The 27599-nt window shown below is 42.7% G+C and overlaps 2 protein-coding genes and 1 long non-coding RNA gene across 5 annotated transcripts in view; 2 read left to right on the top strand and 1 right to left on the bottom strand.

The window, feature by feature from the left end:
* LOC123280607 (uncharacterized) overlaps positions 1–17376 on the bottom strand; it is a 75711-nt gene extending 58335 nt beyond the window's left edge. The window contains exons 1-4 of one of the 2 annotated variants that reach the window (XR_006519638.2): positions 17179–17376; positions 12252–12339; positions 10593–10703; positions 37–1061 (exon numbers count right to left, since the gene is read on the bottom strand). This is a non-coding gene — a long non-coding RNA (uncharacterized lncRNA). Of the gene's footprint in view, positions 1–36; positions 1062–10592; positions 10704–12251; positions 12340–17178 lie in introns of those variants that run through there. The other variant, XR_006519639.2, reaches the window with a different exon arrangement.
* On the top strand, positions 2569–6956 carry HJV (hemojuvelin BMP co-receptor). 2 transcript variants are annotated; one of them, XM_014867030.3, is made up of 4 exons: positions 2600–2790; positions 4043–4229; positions 4638–5212; positions 5687–6956. In XM_014867030.3, exons 2-4 carry the CDS (start codon positions 4109–4111, stop codon positions 6308–6310), a joined length of 1320 nt encoding a protein of 439 aa, XP_014722516.2. In that variant the 5' UTR covers positions 2600–2790; positions 4043–4108; the 3' UTR covers positions 6311–6956. The 2 variants fall into 2 exon arrangements, with proteins under 2 accessions (XP_070353350.1, XP_014722516.2); XM_070497249.1 differs by lacking the exon at positions 4043–4229 and having other exon boundaries at positions 2569–2790.
* On the top strand, positions 17227–21637 carry TXNIP (thioredoxin interacting protein). Its single transcript, XM_014867033.3, has 8 exons — positions 17227–18046; positions 18533–18605; positions 18720–18867; positions 19070–19172; positions 19303–19559; positions 19668–19824; positions 19937–20088; positions 20221–21637. The coding sequence occupies exons 1-8, from the start codon at positions 17797–17799 to the stop codon at positions 20254–20256; spliced, it is 1176 nt and encodes a 391-aa protein (XP_014722519.1). The 5' UTR covers positions 17227–17796; the 3' UTR covers positions 20257–21637.
* Positions 21638–27599: the final 5962 nt, after the last annotated feature.

The following is a 27599-nucleotide window of genomic DNA, read 5'->3' as shown; positions in this document are numbered from 1 at the left end:
ATTCAAATTTCCCCAATTGTCTCATAATTTTTTTTTCCTTGATTTAGGATCCAATAAAGTCCATCCTCTCCAGCTGTTTGATGTGTCTATAAGTTCCCTCTCTATCTTCTTTTCTTCCCCCTGTTTATTTGCTGAAGAACCCAGGTCATTTGTCCTGTAGCATATTCCTACAGTTTGGATTTGCACCTCTGATACCTCTGAGGTATCATTTGATGTCTCTTGTGTTTCCCGTAAATTAGTAATTAGCTCTAGTCTAGAAGTTGATCAGATTCAGACTGCAAGGCTACTTCATAGGTGGAATTGTGTACTTCACCTATGATCAGAAGAACATAATGTTTGTCTCTCCTTTTGTGATGGATAACAGCCATTGTTGATCGTTGCCTAGATACCTTAATTCATTAGGAGTTACAAAATGTTGATATTCTAATTATGCCATTCCTTCTTCATTCATTTGCTGGAAAACTTCTATAAAGAGAAACTTTCCTCGTCTTGAATTACTACAGGAAAAAATAGGGTAAACGCTTGATTCTTTCCAATTACTAGCAGTTTTCAAAATAATGAGTTGATCCTCTAGCATTCTCCAACAATGACCAACGAGTTTGTATTTTTAACTATCATTGTGAACTCACAGTTTGAATATATTGGATATGTTTAAATCCATCACAGAGATTATCCTTTTTTTTTTTTTAAGATTTTATTTTCCCTTTTTCTCCCCAAAACCCCTTGGTACATAGTTGTATATTTTAGTTGTGAGTCCTTCTAGTTGGTGCATGTGGGATGCTGCCTCATCATGGCTTGACGAGCGGTGCCATGTCCGAGCCCAGGATCCAAACTGGCAAAACCCTGAGCTGCTGAAGCGGAGCACGTGAACTTAACCACTAGGCCACAGGGCCAGGCCCAGAAATTATCCATTTTGACATTCAACTTGTCCCATCTTTGGCCACGCGGAACTATTCTAGTTGCTTCTGAGTCTTTTTGATACACTCCTAATAGTCTTTGAAAGCTTCCTTGTTTATCTTGGACAATTCTTGCCCCATACTTGAAATTTCTCCAAGGAGTTCCTGTTAGCAAGAAAGGGCATTTAGATAGCTCAGTTTGGACACTAGGGGCGTTCACTGCTACTGGGTTATTGTTTCTAGGCCTTTGCAGGATAAAGCTAGAAAATGTTTTAGGACAAAATACAGTTTAAATTCAGAATTATACAGTTTTCAGTTGACTTCTTCAATCACAAATCTGTATCTCTTTTTTCTACACCAAAAATCCAAGTTCATAAAGATAGTAACATTATTACTCATTTGTTTTATCCCACAATCTACCCACAATAGTTTCAAAACAACAATAACAACACTACCACCAACAATATGACTACTTTAAAATATTTTTGCATTTCTTTTTGTCCTAAGAGTGTATCCCATTTGGGATGTCATAGTCAAATTATTGTGCTTTAAAGTCACTTGAATAGTTTGGTTGGGGGCATTTTACATTTTTGTAAAAAAAGCCCGTGTGATATGGCCTCAGGTGGTCAAGAAAAAACTAAGTTTGTCATATATCTATATGCAACAAACAGTTTTTTCTCATATATATATATATAAAATAAAGGGAAGAGTACTGTGTGGGCCTCTAGATTTTGAATTAAATGTAGAGTCAATTAATGCAGATCCCTTACTGACACTGTTTGGAATCAGCCCTTGTGTTAATTTCACTTGGCAAGTACTAAGAGATGATGATCCCAGACGCTTATGGCTGCAAAAATATGACATGGCTAAATTCCTTGGTTGCAATATCTTTAAAGGTCACAAGATTATGTTACTCCACAAAAGTATCTTTCTGAATCTCTTTTTCTCTCAGTTTCTCTCTCCAAGTCCCTCTCCCCTGTGGATTAGTAACTTACAAAAAAATTCTATTTCTATTATTTCTTCACCTCTTTGCCCTTGCTAGCCTCCTCCCCCAGCAACTCAGGGGCTTTTTACTGCTTATTGGTGAGAGTGAGGGAAGGGGAATTGCTGTATAAACTAAGGGGATGAAAATGGAGGATAGGGGGATAGACAGCTGCAAGGATCTGAGCTGGTAGACTGAAACAAACCCTCATCCTAAACAACTCAGAGCTCAGATTTCTTCTCTGGACAGCTGGCTTTTTTAGTCCTTCTGAAATACTCTGCAAAAATGGGGGAGGGGCTGTGAACTGCCTCTGCTATGGACCTTATTTAAAGTCAGCTGCCTCCTAGATATGTTCTGTAGAAACTAAATGCAATATTCAATACAGCAGGGATGAGGGTGAACAAAAGGTATACAATTGCCCACCCTAATTTTTAAAGGCCAGGAGCTCATTATTGACAACGCTGGAGGGCTGCCTGGAGTAGGCAGTGACTAGAGTCATATAAGCTAGAACTGGCTATCTGACTTCCCTGTAATATTTTTGTCTCCCCTCCCCCACTTGGCACCCTATACTCCATATTCTTTCTAATCTTCCTACCCTCCCGACTCCCCCACAGTCCCACACCCTACCCCCACCAACACTCCTGGAATTTTGGACTTAGCTATTTTTAAAACAGTCAACTCAGTAGCCACCTCCCTCCCCCGCTCAGCTGTCCAGTACTCCGGCCAGCCATATACTCTCCCTTCCCCCCATACCAGACCTTCTCTGGCTCCCTGACCTCAGTGAGATTGCAGCCGGTCTGAGGACCTGGGGGAGACATGGAGAAAGAGACGGGGGATCCCCTGGCTGGAGCTGACCAACAGAGTAGGCAGTCATGGCTGGAGAATTGGATATCAGTTTGACCTCTGGAAACAGTAAGTGAAAATGAAATTGCAGTTCCTTTAATAAGCTTTTGGATTGAAGTTAGACTTTCATAAAATTACGACACCTATGTGGATGTCCCTGGTCCAAAAGCTAGGATCTCTTCCATACTAAGGCATCTCAATTTCATTTCTCTTTCTGTCTTATTTCTTTCTGGACTCTGGCCCCTGGCCATTTGAAGTTTAATCCTCAGTCTCTCCTTAAGTAGACTTTGCTCACTCCTTACCTTGTTACCTCAAGACTTCTGCTTCTTTACAAGGAGTTTCCCACAACCCTTATTCTGTGGTTTTCTCACCAAGGCCAAACATAACCTCAGATGATTAGTCACTGATACCCTTCTACCCTGCCCCTCCTTAGCAGTGCCCTTCACATTGGACTTCCAATGGAGGCTACTCCTTGTAAATGACTTCTCCTCATAACTTTAGTCCCACCATCCTATTCTCCCTCTTGCATGACTCTTCCCCCAAGCACATCCTTACCCCAAGGCAGGAGAGCCCCTCTCCAAGCCCTCTCCTCATCAAAAGACTGAGAACTTCTGAATTTGCAAAGGGAAGATTAATGAAAAGAGTGGTTCTTAAATCAGGTGTGGAAAATTCAAGAACTGTTGAGTCAGAACAAACAAACACTGATTTGCATGCTTGGTTTGCATCCCTTTATTCCATGAGAGAGGGATTATAATTGCAGCTCTTTAGAGTAGATGAAAGAGATTGGTTTCCTTTTCATTTGAATACTGATGTTCTAGAGAGAGGATGGGTATTCCACCCTTACTCCTTCTTGCTGAAAATTCTGACAAAAAGGAGAAAAAGAAATGAATGACCCCTGGAGGGTGTCCCCTCCTGATGGGGAGGGGCAAATAAGAGATATGTTTCTGAAGTATTTTCAGATCCTAATTCTATTGGGGAGCCCACTAAAATGACTGGGATCTGATCTATCCCTATGATTCCTCCTTTTTTGATATTTCTGCTGTTTGGTAGTTCAGATGTGGCAATCCAGTGGACTCTGCTCCCTTAGTCCACTCAACCTTCCTTCCACTCCCACCTAGGGGTATTGCATAAGGGACCTGAAAGTGGCCACAAGAGGAGGGCACAGAGGCTTAACAGCCACACTTACAGTCTGGGGAGCCCTTTTCTCCCCAAACTCCAGTCTGCTCATTCTTTTCTTAATCTCCCCAGATCCTCTTCACATCATCCTGAACAACCTTCAACTCTTCTCTCTCCCCATGCCCAGACAAATTTCTTTTTTCAGTCCCTTACAGGACGTCCAGTCAAAATTCACTAGGTAGGAGGGTCATCAGCTGGAAAGAACCGGAGCATGGGGGGACCTGGCTGGATAGGTATGGGGGATCGGGGACAGTCCCCTAGTCCCCGGTCCCCCCTTGGCAGTCCCCCAACTCTAAGCACTCTCACTCTCCTGCTGCTCCTCTGTGGACATGGTAAGGAAGGGCTAGGGAAGGGTTTGGGGAATCTAGAGGGTAGGCTGCTATGTAGGGTGGGAATGTGAGCATGTGTGAGTGAGAAGAGATGGATGCTGAGGAGTCTCCGTCATTTGCATCACTCTTAAATGGGTATATTTTGTTTCCCATTCATCTTGGCGAAGGGTACTGGGAAAGTCCTTGATGATGGGAAGGAGAGATATAGCCAGCTTACACATTTTTAGCAAGACTGAGCGAGGACACGACTAGGAAGGGGCGGGGGGGGGGGGGGGGGGAGGTGGGGACTGGAGAAGGCCTTCAGCTGGGTTTTAGGAATGGCTGGAATCCCCTGATGAGATTTGGGAGAGCATACTCAAATGGAGCAGGGATCTGGGGACCACCTCACAATCCTCTCCTTTCTGTCCTCAGCTCATTCTCAATGCAAGATCCTCCGCTGCAATGCTGAGTATGTATCGTCCACCCTGAACCTTAGGGGTGGGGGTTCATCAGGAGCGCTTCGAGGAGGAGGAGGAGGAGGAGGCCGGGGTGGAGGGGTGGGCTCCATCGGCCTCTGTCGAGCCCTCCGTTCCTACGCGCTCTGCACTCGGCGCACTGCCCGCACCTGCCGCGGGGACCTCGCCTTCCATTCGGCTGTGCACGGCATCGAAGACTTGATGATCCAGCACAACTGCTCCCGCCAAGGCCCCACGGCCCCTCCCCCACCCCGAGGCCCAGCCCTTCCAGGCGCGGGCCCCATCCGCTCCTCTGGCCCCCCAGCCCCGGACCCCTGTGACTATGAAGGCCGGTTTTCCCGGCTGCACGGTCGTCCCCCCAGCTTCTTGCATTGCGCCTCCTTCGGGGACCCCCACGTGCGCAGCTTCCACCACCATTTTCACACGTGCCGTGTCCAAGGAGCTTGGCCCCTGCTGGATAATGACTTCCTTTTCGTCCAGGCCACCAGCTCTCCCGTGGCATCGGGAGCCAACGCCACCACCACCCGGAAGGTGAGGGACTCACCCCAGGTGGTAACCATCCCATTCCCGCTATTCCCTAGCAATGCTCCCTATTCCCTTTCTTCCTCAATCGCCCCCACATTTTGAATCACTCCTTCCTACCAAACACTTGCTCCTGTAAATCACTTTTCCTTGGTGCGAATTTCACTCAAATGCAGAAAACACTGAAGAGAAAGCTAGAGAGACAAAAGCTGAAGAGCCCTGGGTTGAGGAGTTACAGCAGGGAAACTTATCCTTCTCCTGTGGGAGTTGCTGAGATTGAGAACAAAAAGGAGAGAGAAGGGTTGACCAGGGATGAGGCAATATTGCAACATAAAGAGAAGAAGGGATCAAGGGGTGAGAGCCATAATAAGCCTTGTATCTCTGCCAGGATCATATCCCTGTCTATGTATGAGGCCTAATTGAGGGAAGGGAGGTGGGATTCACTGAGCCCAAAATGAACTGTTTTCCCTCTTTCCCTCACAGCTCACCATTATATTTAAGAACATGCAGGAATGCATTGATCAGAAGGTCTACCAGGCTGAGGTGGGCAATCTTCCTGCAGCCTTTGAAGATGGTTCTATCAATGGAGGTGACCGACCTGGGGGCTCAAGTTTGTCCATTCAAACAGCTAACCTTGGAAGCCATGTGGAGATCCGAGCTTCCTATATTGGCACAACTATAATCATTCGGCAGACAGCTGGGCAACTCTCCTTCTCCATCAAAGTAGCAGAGGATGTAGCCAGGGCCTTCTCAGCTGAGCAGGACCTGCAGCTCTGTGTTGGGGGGTGCCCCCCAAGTCAACGACTCTCTCCCTCAGAGCGCAATCGTCGGGGAGCTATAACCATTGATATTGCCAGACAGCTGTGCAAGAAAGGGCTGCCAGTTGAAGACGCTTACTTCCATTCCTGTGTCTTTGATGTTTTAATCTCTGGTGACCCCAACTTTACTGTGGCAGCTCAGGCAGCTCTGGAGGATGCCAGAGCCTTCCTGCCAGACTTAGAAAACCTGCACCTCTTCCCCTCAGATGCCGGAGTTCCTTTTTCCTCAGCAAGCCTCCTAGCCCCACTCCTTTCTGGGCTCTTTGTTCTGTGGCTTTGCATTCAATAACTAGGCCAGCAATCCTATGACTAGTTTAGAAATGATTTGGGGATAGAGATTGGCAGGGAAGAACATAGAGAATCACTGAAGGAAATAGTGGGGACTAGGGAGACACATGAAACAATGACATTTATCCAGAATCAGATAAGGCTGCAGTCCAGGGTGGAAATGATGACAGAGTAAGGATTCTGGGCAAGGTTTCTGCGTTCCAGACCTCTGTAGGGGCTCTTCACCAATTTTCCCAGTCCCATTTATAGTAAATGAATTGTTCCAGACCATCTACTCTTGAGATCACCCCTCAAGCTTAGAGTTTATAGGGGTCCTGATTATGCATAGAAAACTTAAGGGTTGAGACTTCTGAGAGGGGAGAACTGAAAGAGGAAGACATGACCATTACCCATAAGAAACTCAAAATCTAACGCCATTTTCTCTTAGAAGATGGAAAGAGGGGGAAATGATCAAGGAAAAGAATCTATTTGATGAATATATGTGGGTAGGATGTGTTCTGCTTTCTTGGTTCAGAAATGAAGTGAGGGTTGTCTGGATCTTAGATGAAGGGAATCTCTGCCTTTGGAGAATGGCACAGAGAGGAAAGAAGCTATCATCCCCACCCCTAACCACTCTGTTATTAAAGCTATGAATTCTTCACATCCTCCTCTGTTGCCTGTGTTGAATCTCTTTACAGATGCTTGAAATGGAGTAAAGGATTTGTGTTCACTCCACTGAAAGAGGGCTCAGAAGTATCAAATATTGTTTGTGCCCTCAGGAAGTTTACATGCTATTAGGGAGACAAAAGTGACCCACATGAAGGAGTGATGTGTGTAATTAGCCATTAAATTCTATGGTACCATGAATTCAGATTGGCAGATGGTTGATAAGAACTCGAGAAATAATAAGTAATAAGTAGAGGAGATGGGTTTTGAAGTGACCTTTGAAGACTGGGTACAATTTGAATTGTTAAGGACCTTCTAGGCAATGGAAACTATCTGGAGTTATGCATAGATTCACTGAGGAAACCAGCAAAACTCAAATGAAGCAGACAAGAAGTAACAGAATAGAAGGGTAGATGGGCAGAGGCCAGATTATGAAGCACCTTGAAAGGGGGTCCAAGGAGTTTAAATTCAATTAACAGCTAACATTTATTGAGAGCTTAAAACCTGCCAGGCAATGTTCTAAACACTGTTAAATTATTAATTCATTTAATCTTTACAACTGTCTATGGAAGGTAATATTCTTATTTCTATTCTTATATAAAGAAACCGAGGTACAGGAAGATTAAGCAACTCACCCACAGTCACACAGCTAATGAACAATAGAGCCAGGAACTGAACCCAGGCAGATCAGCACCTGAGCTAACATCTGTTGCAAATCATTTTTTTTTCCTCTTCTCCCCAAAGCCCTCCCGTACATAGTTAGTTGTAGGTCCTTCTGGATCTGCTATGTGGGATGCCGCCTCAGCACGGCCTGAGGAGCAGGGCTAGGTCCACCCCCAGGATCCCGCCCAAGCAGAGCAAGCAAACTTAACCACTTGGGCCAGGCCCTCCAGAACCTTAACTCTTAATCACTACAATACTGTCAAGGAAACAGAGCCATTAAAGATTTTGGTTGTGGAGCTGGGCAAGAAAGGGGTGCTGCAACAGTGGCTGCCACTACAAGAGCTACTTTCTTCTTCTGTCATACGAAACCCAGAAGGGAGAGCTGGTGGGGGGCGGGGGCGGGGAATTTGAAGGAATCTAGTTTGCTGAAGAAAAGACAGGGAATAGAAGCTGTTGTAGTCTAGGATGTTCTAAAGTAACAGTGCCACACTGAACAAAATGATGAAGGAGGTAACTTTTATATTCAGTATTTTCCCCTTTTTTCTGGTCTCAGTCTCCCCCTTCAGGTACCCAATATCTAGAGCCTGCCCTCCCTGATGTAATCATGTATTAACCCTTATCTTCCCCCACTTCTCTCAGCCTCACTCACGGGACCATACTCCCCAAGAACAGAAATACATACACACTGGTCAGTGCTTACCAGACAGGTGTCCTCTCTGACTGCCATTTCAAATTTCTCTTGCAATTCTTCATGCCCTTATCCCTCCTCTCCATCTCCTCTAAGGACCACAGCCACTCTGACATTTCCTCAAAGCACAGTCTCTGTACTTTATGAAATGACAGTTTGATAATCTAGAAAACAATCTGGTCTAATGGAGGAAAAATATCCAGGGCTGCCCCTTCACTTACAGATAACACAGGCCTTTTAACTCAAAACATCTTTTTCAGAAACTGCTTGTTATATTGATTCTCTTAATTCAAAAGAGTAACTTTATCCCTCAAGTGTGGGAATTTCAAGTAATGATTTCATGGCCAACTGGTGAATGAGGTTCTTTTATGGCACCTGTCATGTAACAATGTTTCCTTTGCCCAAACTTAGGGTTAGCCCTATTAGCAATGAAGTATTTAAAAATGTATGGCTTAAAATAAGCACAAGAATAGATGCTCAACATCATTACTCATTAGTGAAGTGCAAATCAAATTAAAACCACAATGTGAACACACTACACATGTACTAGAATATGGTCAAAAAGATTGCCCATATCAAGTGCCGGCAAGATGTGAAGCTCTCACATGCTGCAGATGGGAATGTAAAACAGTACAACCACTTTGTAAAATGGTTTGGCAGCTTCTTTAAAAGTTAAGCATACACTTACCATACAAGCTAAACATTCCACTCCCAAGCATTGACCCAAGAGAAATGATAACATGTGTCTGCACGAAGACTTGAATATAAATGTTCATAACCGTTTTGTCTGTAATAACCAAAAACTGGAAATTGGAAACAACCCAAATGTCCATTAACAGGCAAATGGATATACCAATTGTGGTAAATCCATACAAGAGAATACTACTCAGCAATAAAATGCAATAAATTGATATACACAACAACGTGACAAATCTCGAAATAATAATGCAAGTGAAAGAAAATAACAACAAAAAAGAGAACATACTGTTTGCTTCCATTTACATAAAATTATAGAAAATGCAAACTAATACATAGTGGAAGTGAAGAGATCAATGGTTGCCTGGAGATGGGCAGAGAGAGAGAGAGATGGTTTACAAAGAGGCATGAGGAAACTTTTGGGAGCAACATATTCATTATCTTGATTGTGGCAGCAATTTCATGGGTACACATTTGTCAAAACCCATGAAGTTATACACTTTAAATATGTGTAGTTTATCATACATCGAGTATACCCAATAAAGCTGACATTGTAAAAAAATGAATAGCCCACCTTTCCCTCTTCCTTTGGTGGATCAAAGGCTTAGAATCACCATAGCATAAAAAAGAACAATAGAACAGACTTTCCTTCTTCTAGGAAAACACAGAAAAGAAGAGGATGATGGGGCAAGGGAAGAGAATATGTAACGAGTTTATATTCTCTCCTCTACTCCTATCACAAGGACCATATTCCTTCCTCCAAATTGTCACTCTCAAGGTCAGAGACCATAGAAAGGACATTTTCTGGTTTAAAAATATCAACCCTGTGCCTCATAATTTTCTCATTCCACTCCACTAACAGACAGCAGGTGGCGTTGGTGACTAAAAAGAATTACTTAGTGAGGATGGGGCAAGTCTCCAAGGAAAAGAAAATTAATTTCTTAGATTATCTGATATGTTGATCATTTGAGAGAAAATATTAATAAGCATTTGACAGAATTTGCATTTCTGAAATAAACTGAAGATAGGTGCATAGTAAACTAAATAAATTATTATAACTTCACAACAAACAAAGGGTTGTTCAAGACATAAAAATATCAAAATACACTACTTGGCTCTACAATAGATATTATTTACACGGTGATAATAAAGTAAACACTGACTATCAATTTAGCCAAAATTGCGATATAACTGTATTGGGAGGATGAGTAAAGAGGAAAGGGAGGGTAGAGATACAATGTGATGTAAGATGCTTAAAATTTCAATTACTTTAACAAAAAAAGAGTAGATATGTCTAATATTTCTAAATTAAGAAAATAAGAAACACATAATTTAGAAGTATGAAGTAAATACCAGATGAAAAGTTGGAAGACACTATCTCAGTAGAGGGACTTAAGAACTGCTGTTTTTTTGTGTAAACATTAAATATTATGTGATTTTAACTACATTATACTACATTACTTTGACTTAAAAAAGAGAGGGCATTTCTACCTTGGCCAGTCCTGAGCTTTTCCCCTTAACTTCCTGGACTTGTGACCACCTCAACCATTTCTCAGATCCACTCAACCCCTCCCTACCCACTTCACTCTACCTTCTAACTCCACGGCAAGTTCCTTCCTACATTTCTTCTCAAGGAAACAGACAATTTCCACCGTCCAGTAATTATCGTTCTCAAGATGAGTGCCAAGAAACTGCACCAGCACTAAGGAAAGAAAAGAAGGCAGAACTTTAGAAAATAAAAGCCTTCCTCAATTTTTCTGCCTACTCCCAAACCAAATTATTCATTATCCTCCCAACAATTGATAGGAAGAACTAAATTACATATGTTTCCTGAGATAAAATTTGTGTGTAAATGGAAGATGGGCTTTGAGAAAGTGAAAGAGAAATCAGGAAGGATAACTAGATTCTGCCTCTACTACAAGACTATTTCGGAACTATTCTTTGCTATTGGTTCAAAGAACCAATATTTTTAAGATCAAGGGTTTCGTGTAATCAGTCTTTGATACAGCACTTTTCTTCTACTCTTACCTCTGAGGAACTAGGTAAGTCAAATTTTTAAAAAATTAATCAGCCTCTGCATTCTGCTCTCCCACCCCACCTCACCCAGCCAAGAAGTGAAAGGCCTTTTGTTAAAAATATAGCGTCTGAAACAAAATGTTCTGCCATGGTTTTATTTTTCTCTTTATGGAGGTCACTGCCCTGCATCTACCACAACCAAGCCTAAAACCTGAAGGGGATACCATCAGTGTTGGAGAAGAAACCAAAATCAGAAGGATGAGCAATGGGATGGACAACATATGCCACACATTAGCTGATCAGGTGAAAATAATCGTATGGATTGATTTTGACCCTTCTTTAGAATTTCTGAAGCACCTAAACTATGCCTAAGGCATAAAACAATGTGGTTCCTACTTTCAGGGAGCTGAGTTTAGTGGGAAGGAATAGACAGATAAACAGATAATTACAAGATAAATGATCTATATTCTTAACATACAGAAGTATGTTCAACATGCTGTAGGAATACAAAGAAGGTGACAATTAAATCTGCTTGTAGAAATCAGAGAAATTTTTACAAAGGAGATGACTTTTTTTTTTTAAGGATCAGAGATGCTCTAGTGGAAAGATCTTTGACCATAAATCAGATGAAGTTTACCCTAGTTGTGTGAACTTGGGCAAGTCACTTGAGCTCTCTGAATCGCAATATTCCTTTCTACAAAATATCTGCCGGCCTATATAGTGAGGATCAAATGTTTGTGCAATTGCTTTATAATACACATGTATAGTTAGCTCTATGGACACTATAAACTGCTATTAACAAAGAAAGTATTGTTAAATGTCAGTCTGGATAAAAAACAGAAAACTGTTTTGATATGTAGTTTCTTACTCTCAGTCACGAACACCATATTGCTTCCTCTGCTCCTTTCTTCTCATGATTAAAGAATCATTTTCACCACTCAGGGGAGCAGTATGGGTCAAGTTTCAGGTCTCAGAAAAATTTCTGTGTGCTTGAGACAATTCTTGGACTTAAGGGTCTTGATAGTACATTAATTTACCCAGTGGGTGGCAGGGCTGAGCCAAATGGATTACTGAATTGTGCAAGAAAGAATTTCTCAGAAAAGGGGAAGTTGGACTAAGCACACAATGTCCTGTCTCCCTCATGCTTATAAACATCAACACAGTCCAATTTTCCCCTCTTGGAAAAACAAACCATCACTTCTCACCACTTTACCATCCTTGTTCTGATACATACCTTGGGCCATAGGCTTTCAGGAGGGACTGGTTATACACATTACAGGATGGCAGAAGGAACTGATGTTGAGGTTTAAAATCAAACACTGCTAAGAAACAATACGAGGTTCTGATTAGTGGCATATTCTACCCCAGAGACATACCCGAATCTATCAATTCAATCTACACTTAATAACATATTTACTCTATGAAATGTACTATGCTAGATGCTATGAAGAATACAAAGATTAAAAAAAAAAGGTGGTAGCTCTGCCCTCTAGGAATTCATTATCTAGGAGAGAAAAGGGAATTTACATTTAAGTTCTATATGAGAAATATAAACAACGTGCTATGGAGTATTCAAAAGAGAATGAAATCCTATTTGGTTGTAAGGTGAAAGATGAAAGGATTGGGAATCAAGAAAGTTTCAAAGAGGAAAAATTATTTGGCTATCTGCTGAAGAGTGGGTAGGATTTCAAAAAGCAGAGATGAGAAGGATGGTCAGGCATTCCAGGTAGAGAGAAAAGCATAAGCAAAGGCACAAAGGCAGAGAAGGATATATTAGAGGAACACCAAGTACTCAGGTTTGGCTGAGGTATAGTGTACATACATGAGGAAGTAGTGGGAAATGAGACGGGAAAGTCTGGTTGAGCCCAATTTGTGAAGGCTTTAAATGCTAGGTTGAAGCATTTGAATTCGATTCAGTCAGCAACAGGTTTTGGAGTATCACAGGAACAGACTGGAACTCAATTTTGTTAGATTAATCTAGTCACGGTCTATAGATTATAGCAGAATGATCAGTTAAAAGCTATTAAAATAATCTAGACAAAAGTAAAAAGGTGGCAGTGGAATAAAAGATACCAGAGTGGTGGCAGTGGAATAAAAGATAGGGGATAGATTCAAGAAACACTGGAAAGATGGCCTCTACAGAATTTGGCAGTTGATTGGATGTGAGGAAGGTCAGAGAGGAAGAAATCAAAGGCAATTCCTGGATTTTAAGCCTTGACAACTGGGGGAACGTATAACGGTTCCATTAAAAGAAACTAGGGGAAGAACTGAGTTTGAGCACAGAGGGAAGATTATGAATTCCATACTGGACACGTTGAATTTGAGATGCCAGCTGGAACTGGGGAGACAGGCTAAAGATATAGTACAGATTTTACATAAGTGATGTACAGATGGGCAAACTGAAGAGCAAAGCTTAAAGAAAGAAAAGGAGATGACCGAGGACAAGCCCTTGAGAACAGGTTTCACGGGGCAGAGAAAAAAGGAATTGCTAGCAAAGAAGAAAAGAATAAAGTCCAAAAGTCAAGATGAATGTGTAAATGTTAAAAAGATGGCAGTTTCCAAATTATATAGGAACCAAGGAGAATAAGGCCTAAAAAACCACTCTTGTTTCCACTGGAAACCTTAAAGAAGACTTTCAGTGGTACCAAAAGCTAGACTACAAAGGGGCAAGGTTAGATAACAGACTAAGCCAGTATAAGCTATTCTCTTAAGAAATTTGATAGTAAAGGAAAGAAAGCAGACAGAGTGATACCATGAGAAGGGAAATAAGATTTTTTTTTAATATAATAAAGCAACTGTAAGAAATATCCTAAATGAGTCTGCAATAGTTCCGAACAAATTAATCCATCTCCTCTTCTCATCTTTCCCTGAAATTGGGCAACTCCTAGATTTCATTCTTTCCTCAACATAGCAGAAAAGTAGACCCCAATAAATATGAAATGTGGGCTTTCAGATGAGGAATTTTTAATAATTAAAGCTAAGCTAAGCTCACAAAGCATCCTAGAGACAAGAACTCTAGATTAAGTACTAAGAATCCTGGGTTTCTGCTGGAGAGTGGCTCCTGCAGTTACTACCTATTTGCCCCAGGGCAAGTCACTTAACTAAAATAAGGAAACTGGTTTTTAAAAAAAGACTGCTAGAGTTGCCTTTAACTCTAAAATTTTATGAGTCTTGCCCCAAATCCTTTACAGTGAAGATCAAACAAGATATGTGTGTAAAAGCACCAAGAGGCAGGACAACATATTACAAAGAGTACAGACTTTAGATCAGACAGGCCTGGGTTCAAGATCTTACTGTATTTACAAAAATCTGTGACCTCAGGCAAATTACTTAACTTTCTGAGCATGACTTAATCAACCCTGAGTCACAGGGTTATTGTGAGAATTAAATGAAATGATCTAACCTTAAATCCTTTCTGGAACAAGATGACAGATGAACTTATAAATAAAATAGCATTGAGGTAATTATGTGAAGGGCTTTGGTCCATTATAGGTACTCAATAAATGACAAAAAAAAGTCACTCTGAATTCTAAGATGCTATACAATTATTAATATATTCTTATTTATCTATGACTTGGAGGCATACACACAGCTGAGCAGTCTTGAATTCCACACTCCCTTTTGACCTTTATTTGCCCCTAAACTAATATTCTCTAAGGGAAAATGGGAACTGGCTGATGGATAAGGCTAAAGGGAAATTTACAGAGTGGAGGTGACACAAGGATTAAAAGGACAAAGAAAGGGGGGTGTTTTGCATTAGGAACTATAAGTCTTTAGAGTTTTAAATATTTTTTAGGCCCAAGGCTAAGGAAAAGAGAAATGCAACCAGCTCCTTGTCTGACTGGCAACAGAGTGCTGAGGCCACTTCCCTCCCTGAAAGCTTTGGCTTTACTGAACCAACTCCAGTAAAGTGAACAATCATCACTTGGTTTCCTATTGGCACTGGGATTGAAGAGGGTAGGGAAGGAGCAGATAAAGATGACCTAACTTGCAAAACTCTTGGACTTAGCCCTATTTTGTTGTTCCTCTTGAGCCTGCCCTTTTTCCCCCTGCACCCTACAAGTGCTTGTACACTGTTTTCAGAACAGGAATTTACAAGATTTTTTCTTCCTTCCACTCAGGAACTGGGAAAGAAAAATGAGGGGGCAGATTTTTATCAGCATACCGGGTTATAAGGTGAAAGGTCGTAAACAACTCTGTCCAGGAGGGCTCTATTTCAGAACACTCCTTGGCTACAGGCCTGGTAGGCAGCTGCTTGCTGCCAAAGCTAAATAGTTTTTTGGCATTTAAGGGAACCCAGGCATAACACAGAGCAAACAAGTAATCTGTACTGAGTTCTGCAAAATGGGAAAGAAAGAAGAAACCACAGCCTGTAAGATTAACTTAAAGCAAAAGAGTATTAACATTTTTAAAACCTCAAAAATTCAGCCCTTCATAGATGGGCCCAAATAAACATCAGCATTCCAAGATGTCCCAAATCAACACCACTCGGACCTATTACTACCCAACTCTCCTCCTGCCCCCTCAAAATTTATGTAGTCACATATCACACACTGTTTAACAACACTGGTTCATGTATTTCTTTGTAAACATTTTGATGTTTCATATTTACACTTTCATACCCACCAAACTAAAGGTGTCCCAGAAGCCACAATTTCAAATTTTTTAAATTACTGTAGTGAGAGTCCCACCTTCCCTGCTCCTGATAATTTAATCAATATTGTTGACCGACTGAAAACAACTCCAGCCTTGTCGGTTAACTTTCTAGAACAGGGTGCTGCCTCAAACCCACACACGCTAAGGATCAACATGTTCCCCTTTTTGTTCCTAGGGGTTGGTGCTGTGTGTGCATATGTTTTCCAACAGAGTCTGAATGCCTGTTTCTTGAGCTTGCTTAATATTGGGGTTAAGATGTAACTTGTCAGCCTTAAAGTGTCAATCCAGTTAGGGTGTATGAGGAAGGAAGAAGGATCCTTAACAGCAACGAATAGCCTTCTTTTTGCTGAGAGTAACATTTCTGTATATCTTAGTACTTCTATTTACTTCCCCATTTCACTCTTGGGAACATTATCTTCCTCTTTTCAGCAGAAGAAATGAAGTAATAATCTCCTGATACCCCAACATCAAGATGGGAGGGGCCCAGGAATCAAAGCAAAAGGGGAAGAATCCCAGTATCTCTGCATACAAGTTTTTCTTATTCCATTTATAAATAATTCCTCAGGACTCAGCTCCCAAGTCAGCTCATGGACAGCTCAGGAAAAACCCATCTGACAAACAGCCAAATGACAACAAAGAATCGGGGTCCCTTTTAACTTGAATGTATAGTGTTCTTGTGACCCTTCTGTCTTCTCTTTCCTTTCTTACCGATTTTGAAACAACGTAAGAAAAAATTTTTAAAGATAAGGAAATTCTTCCTTCAAATAAGAATACAGCCATCTCTTCGCTGACACTTTGGTTATAAACGTGAGAACTTTCCTGCTTTTAACTAACTTGAAGGCTGTGAGGAGTGTAGACAACAGATTTAGGCATGTACCTTTGATTTGGTGAGGTGGTGAGGGGCTAAAGATGGAACAGAGTAACTCAGGCACAAAGAGAAAAGAGTGAAGCATCCTTTTTTTTTTCCCTTTCTCCTTTCCTGGATAGCAGGGAAGGAGTGCAAGCCTCAAGAACACACCTTCCTCAAGAGGTAATGAGGTAACTGGGAGAACACAGTGTTCCCCAACTTGGCAGGTGGAAACTGAAGAGATGAGGGAATAAGCAACACGATGTGAACACGCCCTTACTATTTCCGTTCCAGAAAACAGAATGGAGGGTACAGGGGCTGACGAACAGCACAGGCACACAGCCCGATCAGTCCCACATACTCGCTTTCCAATGACGACTGAACAGAGATTTAAAACTTGTGACATATTCTCCTTTGCGTTACAGCCATGAGGTTTGTTCATTTGTTTTAACAGAGATGAGGGACAAAGGGGTTCTGCCCGAACAGTAACACCAGCACTCCCTGTCCTCCGCCCCCATCCTAAAGTATTCTTGGAGCCATGGGATTGTTTTTCACACGACTTGCGACTTGTGAGCTGGAAATAAACGGTCGCCTCTAAATTAATTGCTCTGGCTAAGGTTCGGCACAAAATTCCCTCATAAGCACATTTTCCGTTTACCTCAAAACACCGCTCCCAGCCCAAAAGCATCCGCACCCGCCCTTCGACGGCCACTGGCCCTGAACAAATTTTAGGATCAGCGAGGCCCCTCTTCCTTTGGGCCGCAGGGAAGCCGCTCCGAAGCCCCTCCGCCCCCTCCTCCCTGCCAGGCGGCGGTGCACAACCACCTCCCCGCAGCTCCAGGAGCACACCGTGTCCACGCGCCGCTGAGACCTCGCTGATTGGTTGAGCTCCTGGTAAACAAGCACCAGGCAGCCAATGGGAGGGTTGTGCACGAGGGCAGCACGAGCCTCCGGCCTAGCGCTCGCGTGGCCCTCCCCGCCCGGGCTACTATATAGAGCTGTTTCCGGCTCTCAGTTTAAACTATCCTTTTCTTTCAGCGGATCTCGTACGCTTGTCTGTCCCGCTGAGGTCGGAGCTCTTCTCCAGCTGTTGGAGGAAAGAAAGCTAAAAGCACATTTTTTCTCTCGAAATCCCTTCGCATAAGGAGCAGTTTACGTTGTTTGGACATCTTTTCAAAAATTTAGTATAGATTTGAAGAGTGAAATAATACTAATTTATTGCAAAGGGGTTTTGTTTTTCCCCCGTTTCTAACTCTTGACCCAACGCAGCGCAACCATGGTGATGTTCAAGAAGATCAAGTCTTTCGAGGTGGTCTTTAACGACCCTGACAAGGTGTTCGGCTGTGGGGAGAAGGTGGCTGGCCGGGTGATAGTGGAGGTGTGTGAGGTCACTCGAGTGAAAGCTGTCAGAATCCTGGCTTGCGGAGTGGCCAAAGTCGTCTGGATGCAGGGATCCCAGCAGTGCAAACAGACCTCGGAGTACCTGCGCTACGAAGACACGCTTCTCCTGGAAGACCAGCCAGCAGGTGAGTGGCCCAGTTCTTTGCCAGAGGGTGAAAGCTGATTTGAGACGAATAAACGAAGCCTGTACTGTGTTCTAAGTTGCTTGGGTTGAGTGGTTTGGATTTTGTGTTTTGTTTTTTCTTTTTAGTTATAATTTGCGAAGTCCCCTACCCCCCAAAATAAAAGGATGATGTGTACAATTTTTTTTGGTGCTGTGTTCTGAAGGTGATCCCGAGGAATGTTATCTTAGCTATTTAAAGATTTTCTGTATGCATATGTTGCTTATTGTTTGCTTGCTTCCTGTTTGAGATGTTAGTAGTTTAACTGTCCTGGTTGAGTCATTCAGCATTGCCGGGCTTCACAACTTTTTGTCCAACAAAATGTATCAGAATTCCTCATTTAAAAACATGAGATGAAAATGGGGGGTAATACAGTGCTCTTACCTGCTGCCCAAGAATTCCTTATCACACAGATGCATCTAATAGCTGCTCACTTTTGTCTCCTTTCAGGTGAGAATGAGATGGTGATCATGAGACCTGGAAACAGATATGAGTACAAGTTCGGCTTTGAGCTTCCTGAGGGGTAGGTATCAGCTAAATGCATCTTTGGACTGTTGGAGCTCTAAAAATTTTTCACTCCTTTGATCCCTTACTGTTTAGGGAGAGGATTTTTAAGTTTTCGTTTTTCTTGACACAGGCCTCTGGGAACATCCTTCAAAGGAAAGTATGGGTGTGTAGACTACTGGGTGAAGGCTTTTCTTGATCGCCCCAGCCAGCCCACTCAAGAGACAAAGAAAAACTTTGAAGTGATGGATCTAGTGGATGTCAATACCCCAGATTTATTGGTGAGGTTTATTTTAAGATTCTATTCTGGGTCTCAGGGATAAGTCAAATGTCTTGGGCATTAGATTGAAGCACCTTAGGGAATCAAGTCCTAAGTCACCAAGGCGGGGAGGGAAAGCTGCCTACTCGAGCTAAGGGGTGGAGAAAGAAGCAGAGAAAGGATCTCTAGAAGTTCTCAAAATATTTCCCCATCCCTCCCCATAGGTACCTGTGTCTGCTAAAAAGGAGAAGAAAGTTTCCTGCATGTTCATTCCTGATGGGCGAGTGTCTGTCTCTGCCAGAATTGACAGAAAAGGATTTTGTGAAGGTAAAAACCTAGTGCTTAAGATGGTACACTGATGAAACAGGAATGTGGGCTTGGGGGTGAGAGTAGGGGACAAGAACAGAAGAAAAGTCGTTAACTGTACTGAGCATTAGTTTTCCATCTTCATTACTAGGTGACGAGATTTCCATCCATGCTGACTTTGAGAATACGTGTTCCCGCATCGTGATCCCCAAAGCTGCCATTGTAGCCCGCCACACTTACCTTGCCAATGGCCAAACCAAGGTGTTGACGGAGAAGCTGTCATCAGTCAGAGGCAATCATATTATCTCAGGAACCTGTGCATCATGGCGTGGTAAGAGCCTTCGTGTGCAGAAGATCAGGCCTTCTATCCTGGGCTGCAACATCCTTCGAGTTGAATACTTCTTACTGGTGAGTGAGTGGGGTTGGAGAGAGAAATTGCTCATCTGCCAAAATAATAATAGTGGTGTTTTTCTCCAGATCTTTAGTCTAACAACAAATTGCCATCTTTTTTTCTAGATCTATGTTAGCATTCCTGGTTCCAAGAAGGTCATTCTTGACCTGCCCCTGGTTATTGGCAGCAGGTCAGGTCTGAGCAGCCGGACATCCAGCATGGCCAGCCAAACCAGCTCTGAGATGAGTTGGGTAGATCTAAACATCCCTGATACTCCGGAAGGTGAGCCAGACTTAGTGTCTTTTCTTCTCCTCTGGTCTGCTTGGGTTTGTAAAACTGAGATGGTCAGGCATTTATTGGCCAAGCTTCTTATCCCCATACTTTCTCTCTCTAGCTCCTCCTTGCTACATGGATATCATTCCTGAAGATCACCTGTTGGAGAGCCCCACCACTCCTCTGTTAGATGACACAGATAGTCCTCAAGATAGCCCTATTTTTATGTATGCTCCTGAGTTCAAGTTCATGCCACCACCTACTTATACTGAGGTGAGAATTGTCGTATTACCACTACGTTTGTCCTAAGCCTTCAGTAGCAAGTTGACTTGGAGGGATTGCTGAACTGAGTTGTTGTTTTCCTTCTTACTCAAACTAAAATGGTCTTTTCTTTTTTCCTCCCAGGTGGATCCCGGTGTCCTCAACAACAATGTCCAGTGAGCATGTGGAAGAAAAGAAGCAGCTGTACCTACTTGTTTCTTTCCGCCTTTCTTCCTGGACTCTTACTTTTTGAAAGACTCAATGGTCTCTTAAGTGGGGTGTGGGTCCACCCCAGCCTCTGACTCCCAAGTGTAGGAGGTGATCAGTAGGTGATCTCCTGGGTCTTAAAGGGTGCATACTCGTGCTCAGCCAGCAAGATGATGTGGTATGGGGGTGTTTGCTGTGGACGGGTTTAAAAACATATTAGAAAAAACTCAGGCCCATCCCGTTTTCTCAGATCTTGAAAATTGAGGCTTTTTCAGTACTTTTGAATAAGGGGTAGAAATAGCCTCCTGGTGTAGTTTTCCCAAGGTTTTTTGGAAGGGGTTACAGATCGTTACAACTTTGGTGCCATGTGGAGCAGAGCCAATTTAGCAAACTAGGAAAATGAGAAGGAAAAAATCATGGCCAAAACTTTGGGAAAAGGAAGTTCTTAAAATCATTGTTGCCCTTTGTTTTTACACTTAAAGAAAAAAAAAACTTACAGAGGTGATGTGGTTTGGAGAGAGTTTCCCATGTGAATTAAAGGGAGGAAGCTCTAAGGTTTAATTTGGCTTAAAGCAGTAGTACCTATGCCCCACTAAAGGTCTTAAAAGCCATTCTAGAGCCAATAGCACTGTGTTCTCCTGTTATGAGCATGTTTCATATGGGAGAAGGTGTTTTTCTTTTCATGGGACTCTTTGGATTAGATTCTGAGGTGATGTTCTTAGCACTTTAATTCCTATCAGACTTTTTGGGTTTTTTTTTTTTCCTATCTCAAATGTAAGCTACAACTGGTCTACTATGTCTCTAGGGGTAAGCACAATGACGAACGTAAGTGTTACTCTGTTTTTGAGACTTCATCCCAGTGTGCAAAATTCTGTCATTCTGACACTCTAATTATGTGAGAAGGGTTGCTGCTATCAGCCTTGCCCACTGTGATTTCTGCAAATGCAAGGAGGAACTCTGGATCAAGATGGTCCAGCACTATGATCAGAGCCTCCAGACGCTGCCATGAGAAACTAGGGGGCAGGTGTCCACGAAGGCTCCCAGGGCTCCCTTCCTGCCCATTGTTAGGAGACAGGGATGTTGACAGCTCCTCTCACTGCAGCCGCTAGCACTTGGTCAGTCACCCTCAGCCTTAGCACTTTGTTCACTGTCCTGTGTCAGAGCACTGAGCTCGCCACCCTTTTCTGAGAAAGTATGTGGGCTGAAGGTGGTTTTATTTTTTGTTTTTTAATTGTATATCTTTTTGTATAATAAAAGCTATATTTTGTACTTAACCAGATATATTTTCACCCCAGGTGGGGATATTCTTTGTAAAAAAAATAAAAATAAAATTAAAGTTTTTTTAACTGCGAAACTGCTTGTTTTCTTGTCTGAGATGGTATTGGAGAAATTATTAGAAAGTATGCCTAAGGGAGCTTTTTCCCTATTTCACGATTCATGTTCTTGAAAACCCTGTAGAGAGAACATGCCCTATTGACTAATGAATACAGGCAGGGGGAGGGGGTGTCGGAGGGTGAAGAGGGAGAGAATTTGAACTAACTTTAGTCTTTTTTCCAATTCAGTAAAAAACTGGTGGGATCTTATGGTGGTCTAAGGTAGTTTTCTACATCCATAATCAATCACTAAATTCCTTCAGTTTTGGTATGCACAAGCTTTTTTTTTTTTAATGAGCTCTTGAAGTACAGGGAAATAAGATTCTTGAGGACATTTGGAAGGAAAGGGTTATGCTTCCATATTTTATAATTTGGTTTTATCACAGGAAGTTTTTCCCAGTGTAAACTTGGTTTATTTGCAATAAGAAGCAAGATGATGATAATCAGGGGTTAAGGATTTAGTTACAAGTATTAAATTGTTTTAAGGCATGCTGTTTTTTACCTGCAGTTCCTAGTACAGTTCCTATCCGAGCCCATAATCGTCTCAGTCAGGGTTTGCTGAATATCCAATCCCACCCTCATCCCTTAGGATAATGCTTCAGCAGTTCCTATTTCTTTGTGGAGTAATAACGGTAGATTGATAGTCCCAATTCCACCTCTAAATGAAAAGATTTTTATTATTCCTGGAGCGGTGACTAGGATGAGAAACCCTGAGATGGCAGAGGTTAACGTACTTCCTGATTTGGCTCATTTAAACCTATGCAAAGAGATCTAGTTCTGGCCCTTACTTGGTGGGGTTGGCTTTTCTGTGAACCTCCAGGTATTAATTCCAAACCTCAGACTCCTGGAAGTTCAATCAGCGTGAATTGAACAGAAAGTGAGATTGAAAAAATTCTTTTTCATGTCAGTCTTCATTTGTTGTATCTTATCTTTCATTCTCAGTCGCTAGTTTGCTCTCTCCCGGCTCTCTTTGTCTCTTTCTCAAGGTGTCAGTCTCTAGATCACCTTTGCCATGGTGACTCTCACCTTTACTCTTAGCTCTGCTGCCTCCTTTTCTTACCTGTTGAAGAATTTATTGGCAGCTCCCTCTTTCAAATCTGTGACCAGGAAACTAGGTCAAAGTTAATGGAAAAAATTTTTTTTCTGTAGCTTGTTTTCCAGGGACTGGAGGAGTAGAGCAAGGACAAGAGCAGGCCAAAGGGCAGGACAAAGGGATGGAAAGACCATGGAGCACATAAGCCTGGCTGTGTGTGTACACAGCCTAGCTACTGGTACGAGATATGAGAAAGGGATATCTGGGTGAGGGTAGATAACTTATACCCAAGGTCTGTTAGCGATTTGATCCTCAAAGGGCCAGAACATATGCATCCCTTCCTGATACCCTAATACGTCAAATTGAGCAGTGTCAAATAGAAATTTCTCTGATGACGGAAATGTCCTATATTTGCACTAATACAGTAGCCCCTAGCCACATATAGCTGTTGAGCTCTGACATGTGGCTACTATGACTGATGAACTGAATTTTTATTTTAATTAATTTAAATTTAATTAGCTTCGTGTGGCTACCACTATTGAACAGCACAGCAAAATCTGAGGAAGGAAGGAAGCAGCTACAGCTGTTCACTCAAAGGAAACTCATCCGTTCCTTAGAGCACAAAAGGCTCCACTCAACTTTTTTTTGCCTTCTACACACAACTTCTGCCTCACCCCAGGACAATTTCTGTATATAGACTCGCTTAAGTACTCTTCCCTGGGTACTGGCCCAGCTGTTTCTCCACTTAAGTGGGTGGATATTTTGGGTCTTCCTTTCTTGTGCTCTTCTCATATGGCTTTTAATTTTTAAAGAGCTATAACCTATAGATACAGCCATTAGAGGAGATGTACTTTTTAGTGTCATTTATTCATTAGGTCCAATTAATCTGGTATAGGAAGATCTGAGAGACAACAGAAAGAAAACTAAAGGGAGAAAAGAGCTAGAGAAAGTGAAATTAACAAGAAAAGGGCAGGTACTTCCACAACCAGGGTCCTTGGCTACTTTGATACCTCTGAACAGGCTGGAAACACAAGGATGTAACTTAGATTTAGGCATTGGGAGGGAAAAGTGTGGAGAGAGGATCTGACCAAGCACCTGATCAACAGAGAACAATCACATAAGAACTGCAGGGCATGAATTGGGGTGAAGGAGTGATTTTTGCCCAGTTCTTTCAATAGCAAATAGACCCTCCAATGGCCTAATCCCTGTCCCAAGCACCCTGACCTCTAGGAAAGCAGAAACTTTTGTCTCATTCTGTGTTCTGACCCCATATCAACCTCCATTTCCTAAGCTGAAAAACTCCCTCTCAGAGATTGCTGCAGATCCAGGGCTGAAGGTCCTGGTCCAACAGATGAGTCTAAAGCCTAGAAAAACTTCAGGGATCAGCCTTCCTATACTATTAAGGAGAAACAGTATAGTGAGGTAGTTAAGCACATGTACCCTGGAGCTAAACTATCTAAATTCAAATCCTACTTCCACCAATTAACAATCTGTATGACCTTGGGCAACCTGTTTAACATCTGTGCGCTACAGTTTATCTGTAAAATGGGAGATAATAATAGATACCTTGGAAGATTGTTGTGAGGATTTAAAAATATATATGAAGTGTTAGAACAAGGGAAAGTAAGTACTTGTTATCTAAAATAAAAGAGAAGGCATATCCACTACCACCACCTTGATTAGTTTATTCCCAGCCATGTTCCAAAAATTGTTCTCCCTCTCTGACCTATCAGAAGTAAGGCCATTCTCTCTTTGCTCCTCTTGCTTCCTTTCCTGTTTTGGGGGAACAAAACAGTCTGAGAAGAGGTCAGTGTATAGGAGCTGACTCAACCTGGAGTTAATTGTGATAGAGGAAAGGTAGCCCACTATTGGGACTCCCATCCCCAGGCCACAATGGGCCTTCTGCACACCCCCAGCATCTCATGGTATAGCTCTGGGAGCACTACAGTTTTCTCTCTCATACTTGAATGTGCTTCACAGGCCTCTGGATTCAACTTTGTCACCGTCTGGAAATTAATTGAAGGTTCTTAACTTTTTGGTATACAATTCCAGGGGAAATCTTTCCAGCATTTGGAGTGATAAACTGAGGAACAGACAGTGCTAGATATATAATGTGATACTACAAAGAACTCTCAGACTCCTTATTTGAAGATATTACATCTCATTTGATTTCTTCCCCTGAGGTGGACTAGACAGAGTAGCACAAAAGCCAGTGGAAGTGAGCTCACTAATGAGGCCCACTTTAGCCTATTTGAGCTATTCATGTCATTTACTGACATTTCTCTGGGCTTGACCCTGCTGTACTCTCAACTGGGCCTGTTATGTAAGGAGAAAAGAATGAACGAACTCTGAAGGCTGGGATTTTTCTGACTACCAGTTGACTGGTCATCCCCAGGCAATGGAGTGATGGAGGAAGGAGGAGGACAGGGAGAACATGGGGACATGATTGTGAATCTCACGTGCCTTGAGTCCTAGGATGTCAAGCACGGTCCATTCTCATTCCTTGTTGGGTGATGGAGCTACTGACTACCTCTCTAAGTCAATCAAATGGCCAGTAAATGGGTTCTTGGAAATGTCTGGCTGGGTACCCAGCTTGGATATTTTTAACCTCCTGGACAGATGGACAGAGGGAGGATTTCAGTTGCTGGGAGGGGAGGCGGAGTTCAGGGGCGTGAGAACTGTGTTTCCCTTGTATGGTTCTCTGGCTAAAGACCCCTCACTCTCCATGTCACTGGTCTAAATTCTGACTTCCTCCTTTATCTACCCAGACTCACAGCTAATCCTTCCTTTGTCTCCTGTTCTCCCACTTCTCTCTATTCCTAGTCTTTCGTGCTCGTCTCACCTTCCAACTCTGAGGAAATTCTGGTTTCCGTTGCAGACCCCAGGATGTTTTTAGCTCTATATCTCTGTAGATCAGGGAAAGGGTAGTTGAGCAGTGACCAATGCCTCCCCCCACCACCCTGAGAAAGGTGTAGCGTGCCAGTGGTACCCAGAGGCTTCTCTTTAGTTCTGCCTTCCCAAGATGTCCTGCAAGAAAGCTCCAAACTCTCCTGCAACCTAATGCACTTCACTGTCCCCAGTTCTTGGGAACAGAACTTGAGACCTTGGAAGCCCAGATTTGGGCCTCATATACCTTTGGAAGGTAGAAGAAATGTTGGTAGAGGCCAGAGGCAGCAAACCAGGGGCACACAGGCAGATTCAGCTTGTAGACGTCTAGAAACCTGTGCAGTTTCTTCCTAAAAATTTGAATTGGCTGTAAACATTTAAAAACAAGATTTCACTAAAATCTACTGGTCTGGCAATTAGTAAAAAGCAATCATATTTGGTAACACTGAGCCCACATTCCTTCATGGCATCAACCTGCTGGAGCTGAAGGGGCCAAGTAGGCTCTTATTTGCCAGTTCTCGCCACTCCCTATTGCATTACACTCAACTGTTTCACTCCTTTATAGCTGCCTGACTCCTGTCTCGTGTTTAGGTTTGTCTTAGGTTGTCACCTCTGCTCTAAGTAGAGATTCTCAAATATTTCCTCTGAAGGACCCCTAAGATTAGGGAGAGTGAACCATTTTCCCTAGGGCTTCTAGAGCAGTCCAAAGAAGCCTGTTATAAGCTAGAAATGTCTTTGAAGTATCTATTTTATGTTTAAAGAGTACAAATTTTGATTTATACTGCATAGTATATTTATGTAGTTTTAGTATAAAAACAATTTATCTTCCTCCACCAAATCTTTTTCTTTTTCTTAAAGATTGGCACCTGAGCTAACAACTCTTGCCAACTTTTTTTTTTCTGCTTTATCTCCCCAAACCCCCCCCACAACGCCGTACATAGTTGTGTATCTTAGTTGTAGGTCCTTCCAGTTGTGGCATGTGGGACGCTGCCTCAGTGTGACCTGAGGAGCAGTGCCATGTCCGCGCCCAGGATCCGAGCCCTGGGCCGCCGCAGCGGAGCATGCAAACTTAACCACTCGGCCACAGGGCCAGCCCCCCCCTCCACCAAATCTTAAAAGTAAAACTGACACTTTGGAAGATGTGCCATGTGTATTCTGTGGCTCCAAATATTCCTCACTATATCACCCATGAATAACTCAATTTAAGCAGCACAATGCTAAAGACATGAAGCAAAGAGAGACACGGAGAGAGAGTCAAAAAGAGGAAAAGAATCTGAAGGACAATAAGAATGAGTCTGAGTGACAAGCTTTCTCTCTAGCCCTAAGCCATCCCTCCTGACCTGGCCTAGTCCAGCTCCTGAGAAGTTTGCAAACATCCCTGATATCTCTGGACAGGTGTTAGAGTGATAGCTCAGGGTGGAAAACAAGTCTCAAAACAGGAGCCAGGCCAAGTAAGGGAGAGGTGAGGGGCCAAGAGCAGCCAAGTATGGTCAGACAGGAAAGATTGTCCAGGGGCCAGGAGAGAGGCCTGGGGACAGGAAGCACAGGGCTGAGAAAAGGGCTAGTCAGCATTTGCCCTTTCTCTCACTGAGCCCATCTTTTATCCACTTCTTACCACCTCTGCCTGAGAAAAATGAGATAAAGGAATTATCTTGACCTCCTTAGATGAGGGGATTTCCTCTCCAGAATGGCTACATCTCTGGCCATGGCAGAGCATAAAGAGGATGAGTACCAGGCCTTCTTTCCCTGTCCAAATGGGATTTCACTTATTCTCTCCAAGACAGGAAATACCCTAGATCCGTGTTACTGACTTAGGTGAATTTGTTCCACTCCTTCTGGTAAGGCAAAGACAGGTTTTACTAATCTCCTATTCTAGTACTATAAATGCTGCCCTGAATCTAACAAAGAATGTTAGTGACAGGATTTGGATATTTCCCCCCTTTTCTATTGTATACCAAGAGAAATGGAATCACAGGATGGGGAAGATTTAGGGAGAGGCAGGGGTCCACATCTAGGGAAGCCCA

This window comes from Equus asinus, chromosome 25 (assembly GCF_041296235.1).
Source record: "Equus asinus isolate D_3611 breed Donkey chromosome 25, EquAss-T2T_v2, whole genome shotgun sequence".
NCBI lineage: Eukaryota > Metazoa > Chordata > Mammalia > Perissodactyla > Equidae > Equus > Equus asinus.
Note: the sequence above shows the minus strand (reverse complement) of the source record. Positions and strands in the feature narration are given on the sequence as shown.

What these genes read in the sequence shown, in the direction of transcription:
- HJV (XM_014867030.3), top strand. Translation starts at nt 4,109, where the DNA reads ATGGGGGGACCTGGCTGGATAGGTATGGGGGATCGGGGACAGTCCCCT. An exon ending in GCTGCTCCTCTGTGGACATG is followed by an intron (nt 4,230 to 4,637) that starts GTAAGGAAGGGC and finishes TTCTGTCCTCAG; the next exon opens with CTCATTCTCAATGCAAGATC. An exon ending in ACGCCACCACCACCCGGAAG is followed by an intron (nt 5,213 to 5,686) that starts GTGAGGGACTCA and finishes TTTCCCTCACAG; the next exon opens with CTCACCATTATATTTAAGAA.
- TXNIP (XM_014867033.3), top strand. Translation starts at nt 17,797, where the DNA reads ATGGTGATGTTCAAGAAGATCAAGTCTTTCGAGGTGGTCTTTAACGAC. An exon ending in GAGTTGAATACTTCTTACTG is followed by an intron (nt 19,560 to 19,667) that starts GTGAGTGAGTGG and finishes CTTTTTTTCTAG; the next exon opens with ATCTATGTTAGCATTCCTGG. An exon ending in CACCACCTACTTATACTGAG is followed by an intron (nt 20,089 to 20,220) that starts GTGAGAATTGTC and finishes TTTTCCTCCCAG; the next exon opens with GTGGATCCCGGTGTCCTCAA.